This window comes from Tupaia chinensis, unplaced genomic scaffold (genome assembly GCF_000334495.1).
Source record: "Tupaia chinensis unplaced genomic scaffold, TupChi_1.0 Scaffold138490_1, whole genome shotgun sequence".
In the NCBI taxonomy this organism is placed as follows: Eukaryota; Metazoa; Chordata; class Mammalia; order Scandentia; family Tupaiidae; genus Tupaia; species Tupaia belangeri.
This window is the reverse complement of record NW_006198386.1, coordinates 551,108-559,481: the sequence shown is the minus strand read 5'-3', so window position 1 is coordinate 559,481 and position 8,374 is coordinate 551,108. Positions and strand designations below refer to the sequence as shown.

Sequence of the window (8,374 nt, the reverse complement as noted above, 5' to 3'; positions counted from 1 at the left end):
GGAACTCCGCCTGCCTTACCCTCCACCCCACAGATCGGCCCCCCAGCAGCCTGTGAATCCTACCAAAGCAGAGGCCACACCCTCGTTTCAGGTCCACTTCTCCCGGTGGTCACTCTACAGAGACAGCCAGGGACACACCTGCCTCCACTGCGTGCCACTCTGCCTGCCTGTCGCCCTGGTGGGGTCCCCGCGAGCCATCTCAGGACATGCAGCCCTACACGGTCAGCCCCGGCCCCTTGACAGCACTAGTGCAGAAGCTCCACTCGGGCATCTGAGCCTCTAACCCTGAGCTTGTCCCAGGGCCTCCTCTGAAACGCCCATATACAGGTGGCATGGTGGTTAAGGTGCTGGACTCCCACACAGCTGACCACAGTTCGAGTCCTGGACCTGGCAGTTTGCTCTCTCACTTCTCTCTATCTCTCTCTTATCAAATTGAAAAATAATAAGTTAATTTAAAAAAAAAAAAAAGAGAGTCTGTTTTGAAAATCAGGGAGAGTAAAAGAAAATTCTAAAAGAAGGTGTCGTCCGAGCTGGGCAGGCAGGTCGCCCGTAAACGTCTGTAGCAGGTCTCCTCGCAAACCCCTCAGGCCCATTAAACGTCTCAGCCACTTCCTGACCTTTGGCATCAGGAGTCCTAGAGCCAGCCCCCCCACGGAGGTCACGTGCAGCTCAGTCCACAAGGAGGCTGTGACAGGGCCACTGGACCCGGTGCGGGCTGAGCATCCCTAATCCACTCCTCTGTAATCCGAAATGCTCCGAAATGCTCCGAAATGCAAAACTTTTATTTTTTTTCCAGAGATTTTTGCTACAGGGCACATGGACTTGCACACGAGAGAGGGAGAGAAAGCAAGAAAGGGAAAGGGAGAAATCACGCTCAGGGGAGAATGGCTACACCACAGTCCCTTCTCCTCGGGTCTCCTCTCAGGACTTGGGGCAGGCACGCACATGCTCCTGGTGTGTTTTTCCAGGCCACCAGACCCGGGATTCAAACTGTGGTGTTGGCCATGTAGGATCCAGCGCCTTAACCACCATGCCACCGGCTGGCCCAATCTCAAACTTTTGAGCATTGACCTGACACCACTAGTGGAAAATTCCACACTTGACCTCAGGTGTGGATACCAGTCAAACGTGGCAGTACACGGGGCCAGCAGGTGGCATGATGGTTAAGGTGCTGGACTCCCGCATGGCCGGCACCGCAGTTCAAGTCCCAGATCTGGCAACTTGAAACTCGTGCCTATGGCAAAAACCTGGGGGGTGAGGAAGGATCAGAATGATGTCACATCATATACAGAAACTCCTTCATTTTTGCTTTTGTTTCTAAAGAAATCCGGAATAAAAAAAAAATGCAGATTAAAAAAAAAGAGAAATTAAACTTGTTACAGGCAATGAGGAGATTCGATATCCTTCCAGATTATACTTTCTTTCTTTCTTTCTTCCTTTCTTTTTTCTTTTTTTGGAGAGGTTTTTGCTATAGGGCACATGCACTCACCAGACAGACAGAGAGAGACAGAGAGACAGAAAGCGAGAAATCAGCCCCCAGGGGGGATGGCCACGCCGCAATCCCTTCTCCTCCATTCTCCTCTTGGGATCTTGGACACGCACGCACACGCGCCCGGCGTGTGTTTTAAGCCACCAGGTCCAGGACTCGAACCGCGGTCGACTACATGGGAGTCCAGCGACATAGCCATTACACTAACTGCTGGTCCCATCTTTCTTCCTTTCTTTCTTCTTTCTTTCTTTTCAGAGACAGATTTTTGCTATAGAGTGTGTGCACATGCCAGAGAGAGACAGACAAAAGGACAGAGAGAAATCACCCCCCAGGGGGGATGGTCACACCACAATCCCTTCTCCATTCTCCTCTTGGGTTTTTAGGCACACACACACACACACACACACGCACCTGGTGTGAATTTTAAGCCGCTGAGTCTGGGACTCAAACCTCAGTTGTCCACGTGAGAGTCCAGTGCCTTAACTACCATGCCACCTGCTACCCCTTAGATTAGATGATTTCCACATGTTTAGTGGCAAGAAGCGGTTCCCATTTTTTTTAACAAACCGCTGAAATGGTAGGAAATCCAATGATCATGGTCACCAAACCTTATTTTTTACTTATTTTTAAAATTTTAATTATTTTTGAGACCAGCAGTTGGCGTAATGGCTATGTCACTGGACTCCCATGTAGTCAACTGTGTTTTGAGTCCTGGACCCGGCGGCTTAAACTCACGCTGCGTGCCCAAGATCCCGAGAGGAGAATGGAGGAGAAGGGACTGCGCCATGGCCATCCCCCCGAGGGGCGATTTCTCACTTTCTGTCTCTCTGTCTCTCTCTGTCTGTCTGGCGAGCACACACGCCCTATAGCAAAAACCTCTCCAAAAAAAAAAAAGTATTTATTTTTAATTTGACCATAGAGAGACACAGAGAACGAGAGACGGAAAATGAGAAAGCAAGCCACCAGGTCCGGGACCCGAATAGTGGACAGCCATGTGGTAGTGTCCAGCACCTTAACCACCATGCCACCTTCTGGCCCCCCAAATCTTCTATTTATTTATTTAAATTTTATTTAAATTTATCCATGCATGTATGTTGTTTTTTTTTTTTTATTTGACCAGAGCAGGACACAGAAAGAGAGAGAAAGAGAAAGAGAGAACGTGAAAAAGCAAGCTGCCAGGTCCAGGACTCGATCCACGGTTGGCCATGTGGGAGTCCAGCACCCTTAACCACCATGTCACCAGCCGGCCTCAACCTTCTTTTTGGAAAGGGGAGGGTGGCTAGGTGTAGTCATTTCAGTATTTCTATCTCGCCCTCACTACTCCATTTTCGCGACTGTCTTATATTATGTATTTGCAAATAACACTGAAATTATTCTCTCCGCGAACATACTCCATGCATATTAGGGATTTTTTTTTAAGTAATATAATCCATAAAAATGCGTGAAATGAAAGCAGATGACGGGAACGACATCCTAAAGAATTCGGAGCTAACTTGTGTTTCTCCACCCTTCGGTTACCCAGCACCCCCCCACACACACACACAGAGCTGGCTTCCTCTCCTGGTTCGGCAGCCACTAGGGGGCGCTGGAAGAGTGAGAACAGCGACCGCCCTCGGCAGATCAACCACCGGACTGTCTGAACCAGCATCTTCCATCTCTCAAGACCACGCTGTAAATTGTACACGCCGTTGTCTTCATCGACTCGGGGACACCTTTAGTACACAGAAATAAAGCCCCGTCGTCCTCACTGTACTTTGCCAGTCAGGTAACAATTTGTGGTAAGGGTGAAATCTTTTTTGATAGATTTTTATTATAGAGTGTGTGCACTTGCTTGAAAGACAGAGAGAGAGAGACGTAGACAGAAAGCGAGGAATCATTCCCCCGTAGAGGATGGCCACACCACAATCCCTTCTCCTACATTCTCCTCTTGGGATTTTGGGCACGCACACACATGCACCCAGCGAGAGTTGCAAGCCGCTGGGCCCGGGATTCAAACTGTGGTTGACCATGTGGTAGGCCAGTGCCTTAACCACTATGCCACCTGCTGGCCCCATATGAGTGACATCTTATAGAAAGAGATTTTATCTCTTCAGCAGATCAGCCTCAAATCTGAAGAAAGATGACTAACCAGGGACTATCCAGAATTCACGTATACTTTTCACTAAATGAATAAGGGGGAAAGGTCTTAAAGGTAATTTAAAATGTCACTTACAACCCTATCTAAAGTTCTGAAGAACTACGTGGTTTTCACTTCTCTCTCTACCTTTCACTCCTTATTCAGGCAACCACAGTTCAAGTCCCGGACCAGGTGGCTTGCTTTCTCACTTTCCCTGTGTGTGTGTGTGTGTGTGTGTGTGTGTGTGTATGTATGGTCAAAATAAAATAAATGAATGAATAAATAAATAATTATTTTAAAAAATCATAACTGGTGGGGCCAGCCAGTGGTGTGGTGGTTAAGGTGCTAGATCCCACATGGCTGAACTGTGCCTCAGGTCCTAGACTCAGGGACTAGAAAACACAGGTGCGTGTTCATGCGTGCCCAAAATCCAGAGAGGAGAATGGAAGAGAAGAGACTGCGGCGTGGACTTGCCCCCTGGGGGCTGATTTCTCACTCTCTCTCCAGTAAGCACACACACCCTATAACTGAATAAATTAATAAATAAATAAATAACCGGTATGGCTTCATTTCCATCCACAAAATTCTAGAATGGACTCAAACCTTCGAGACCAAAAGATCAACCAATCCCTTCATTTTACAAACAGAGAAACTGCGGCCCAGCCAGCTAGGACCGCAGCATCTCCGAACGCTACGAGACAAGCACTGCGATTGCTCCCGTGTGAGAGACGAGAACAGCCGGACCAGAGAGGCTAAGACACTTGCTCAAGGTCACACAGCTACTAAGGGGTAGTAGGAGTGGGATTCCCACGGCCAGTCCAACTCACTGCCAGGCAGAACTAGACTCACACTCAAAGCTCCAGAACCCCAATCCGGGATTCCTTCTGCTTCTCAAAGTCAAATCGTTCTAGAATGAGCTGCAGAAGGTTAACCTCCTACTCTGTACATTGGGTTTGACGGCGCTCTGCTCCGGGGAAGAGAATATAATATATAATATAATACCTGTTCCCCAGTCGGAAGCAAGAACACCTGTGAAGACATCCCAGCGCCTTCTGCAAGCGAAGTGTAGTGAGCCAAAGCTGCCCCCTGGTGGCCCTCAGCGTCATCTTCCAGAATATCCACTGGGTAAACGCCTGTGGGCGAGAGACAGGAGATGGCATTAGTTTTACTCTCATTAAAGAGAAGATCACTGGACCATCAGGTGACATGGTGGCTTGGGACCTCCGACTGTGAGGTCCGAGTCCTGGACCCGGTGGCTTGAAAAACACACTGGGTAAATGTGCATGCATGCCCAAAATCCCCAGCGGAGAGTGGAGGAGAAGGGATTGTGGGTGTGGTCATCCCCCTATGGGGGCACTTTCCATCTCTCTGTGTGTCTGTCTTTCTCTGGTTAAATTAAAATAAATGAAGAAATACAATTAAATAAATAATTATTAAAAAAAAAAAAAAACCTTAAGTTCACCTAGTCATTAAAAATGAAAAAGCAAGCCCAGCCATAGTGACAATGCTGGAAGCCACACGGAGATCAAGGTTTAATTCCCAGCCGAACTAAGCACATGGGGTGCACTGGCTGGGAAGGTGTAGTGGTTATGGTCCTAGACTCCCACATGGCCACCTGCGCGGTTCGAGTCCTGGACCCAGCAGCTTGAAAATCACACCGGGTGCGTGTGCGTGCGTGCCCAAGATCCCGAGAGGAGAATGGAGGAGAAGGAATTACGGCGTGGTCATCCCCCCCGGGGGATGATTTCTCGCTTTCCCTCTCTGTCTCTCTCCGGTGCGCACATGCACCTTATGGCAAAACATATAAAATAAAAAACAAACAGCAACAGCCCCAGGAATCAGCTTAAAGCAAGGACAGAGTCCACCTTGACTTTCACTCCGTTGCTGGCCCTGCGTTTAGGGAGAGAGAGTTGCCAGATCCGGACATCTGGTCTACTCGGGCATGATGGATAGGAGAGCGTTAGCACCCCCTCCACACGGCGGCTCTCCCTGGCCCCTGTGGCTTCCCCTCCTGTCATGGGCAGTGTGCAGGCACTCCGGGTTCGCCGGAGGGCACCCGGCCCAAGACCACTAGCCTGCAGCCCTGGCTGCTGTGGGGACTCAGGGGGCTCCTGCCTGACTCCTGCGGGCCACCAAGGGTTGTCTGGCACGGTTTCTGGTTGCGTGTGGTCAGGAGAAATGCAATGAATGTGTTTTGCTCCTTCCACACCATGAAATCATTTCCTCTGCAAGTTCTGCCGCTCCGCTGTCAGACCCCCTGGAAGGACTCGGTGGTGCCGTGTCCCCAGGACACCCGCAGCCCAGGGCTCCAGTGCCTGCCCCCACCCTAGATCACAGGTGGGTGATTCTGTGGGGTCTTTTTAGCAAATTGCTATAGGGCGCATGCTCTTGCCAGAAAGACAGAGAAAGACGGAGAGACAGAAAGTGAGAAATCACCCCCAGGGGGGATGGCCACGCCGCAATCCCTTCTCCTCCATTCTCCTCTCGGGATCTTGGGCACGCACGCACAGCGTGAGTTTAAGCCACCGGGTCTAAGACTCGAACCGCAGTCGACACATGAGAGTCCAGCGACATAGCCATTATGACAACTGCTGGTCCCAAGACTTCAACGTAAAGAAACCATCCGTGGCCCCAGAAAAGTACTACTGGACTGGGTGCCACAGCTGCCTGACCTGGGGGACAGGTGCCCACAGCGCCCACCCCTCCCACGGCCCCCTCCCCTCTGCCAAGCCGGCAATGCCAGCCCTCTTTTTAATTGTTCTGTTCCCCATCCGAAGGCAGCTTCTCTCTCCCGCCAGGCCCCCAAAAATGTTTAGGTTTGTTCTCAGAAAAAACACAGCTGCCAAAGGCAGGTGGGGGGAGGACCAGCAACCCCCACCAGGAAAAAAACAGCCCCCTGCCCAGCCCAGAAGGATGGAAGACCTTCCTCCGCAGTGCAGGAGGAAGGAGGAACACACACACACACACACACACACACACACACACACACACACACACTGCCCCACGAAACCCTCCAAGGAAGGAAGTTTCGCTCAGGGCTCCCACCCCCCCAAAACCGCAAGGCTATACCTTGGAAGTAAACAAGTCTGGGCTCTTTCTCACAGGCGGGTGCCATCTGCTGACCGGACCCCCGGCCTCCCAGCCTCCCTGCCTCCCTGGTGTTGGAAGGGAGATCGGGCTTCCAGATGGGAGATGCTAACAAGCTATCATGGCTTGGGCTGAACAAGAAACCTTCTCCCAAAGCCGGAAGGACATCATCTTTTCACTAGCATGTAAAACGCTCTGATGCAAAAGGCAAACCGTGGAAATGATCGCTCACTACAGACCGTGAAGAAACGGAAAGCCCAGAAGCCCGAATTTAAGAATTCACTTTAAGAGGACCAGAAGTCGATGTAATCGTTAAGGCTCTGGACTCCCACGTGGCTGACGGCAGTTCGAATCCTGGACCTGGGCTCACCTTGTCTCTCTCTCTCTCTCTCTCTCTGGTCAAATGAAAATATGTCCATAAAATGAATAAATAATTCTGTTTTAAAACATTTATTTTGGGGCCAGCATGGTGGCATGATGGTGAAGGGCACTGGACTCCTGCTCAAACTGGCCAACCACAGTTCGAGTCCCAGACCTGGCGGCTTGCTCTCTCACTTTCCCCCTCTCTCTCTCGCTCTCTCCCTCTCTGGTCAAATAAAAATAAATAAATAAATATTTAAATAATTTTTTTAAAAATTCATTTTAGGGATCAGCAGTTGGTGTAATGGCTATGTCGCTGGACTCCCATGTAGTCAACCATGGTTCGAGTCCCAGACCCAGTGGCTTAAACTTACACCAGGTACACACACACAGTGTGCGTGCGTGCCCAAGATCCCGAGAGGAGAATGGAGGAGAAGGGACTGCAGCGTGGCCATCACCCCCGGGGTGGGGGAATTTCTCACTTTCTGTCTATCTGTCTCTCTCTCTTTCTGGCGAGTGCATGCACCCTATAGCAAAAACCCCTCCAAAAAAAAAAAAAAAAAAGTACGGTTATGGGGACCAGCAAATGGTGTAATGGTTACATCACTGTACGCTCACAGAATTGACTGTGGTTCGAGTCTCAGACCTGGTGCTTTAAAACTCACACCACGTGCATGTGTGTGCCCCAAATCCCAAGAAGTAAATGGAGGAGAACGAACTACAGTGTGGCCATCCCTCCCTTCGCCCCTGGAAAATGATTTCTCACTTTTTCTCTCTCCGTCTCTCCAGCGAGGGCACACACCTATAGCAAAAATCTCTCCAAAACGAAACAAACAAACCAGGCAAGGACTTCCGGAAATCCTGCGGGTGCGAAGTTGGCCAAATTCAGCGTTTATTTCCCATCCTTGTTCAACGGGGGACCCGCCTCCCAGAACACTAACTGATGACAAAGCACACCAGGATGAAGAGTACTTGGAAATCCCATGGGGGGCGCGGCAGGTGGCAGGGTGGTGAAGGGCACTGGACTCCCAACTGTCTGACCACGGTTCGTGTCCCGGACCTGCTGGCTTTGCTTTCTCACTCTCCCTGCCCTCCGCCTTCATTCTTGCTTGCACACTGTCCCTCTCTGGCCAAATTAAAATAAATAAATAAATAAATAAATAAATAAAGTGAAATCAAATCATTCTTTTTTTTAATTACTTATTTTATTTTATTTATTCACTCATTCATTTTTTAATTTTACCAGAGAGAGACAGAGGTTGAGAATGACAGAGAGAGGAAGCGAGAAAGCAAGCCACCAGATTCAGGACTCGAACCGTGGA

General features: G+C 49.8%; 1 protein-coding gene across 1 annotated transcript in view; it reads right to left on the bottom strand.

The window, feature by feature from the left end:
* FAM169B (Protein) overlaps positions 1 to 8,374 on the bottom strand; it is a 49,955-nt gene that overhangs the window by 35,641 nt on the left and 5,940 nt on the right. The window contains exon 2 of the mRNA XM_006161376.2: positions 4,608 to 4,738. Within this exon, the coding sequence (XP_006161438.1) occupies positions 4,608 to 4,738 (131 nt within the window). The remainder of the gene's footprint in view (positions 1 to 4,607; positions 4,739 to 8,374) is intronic.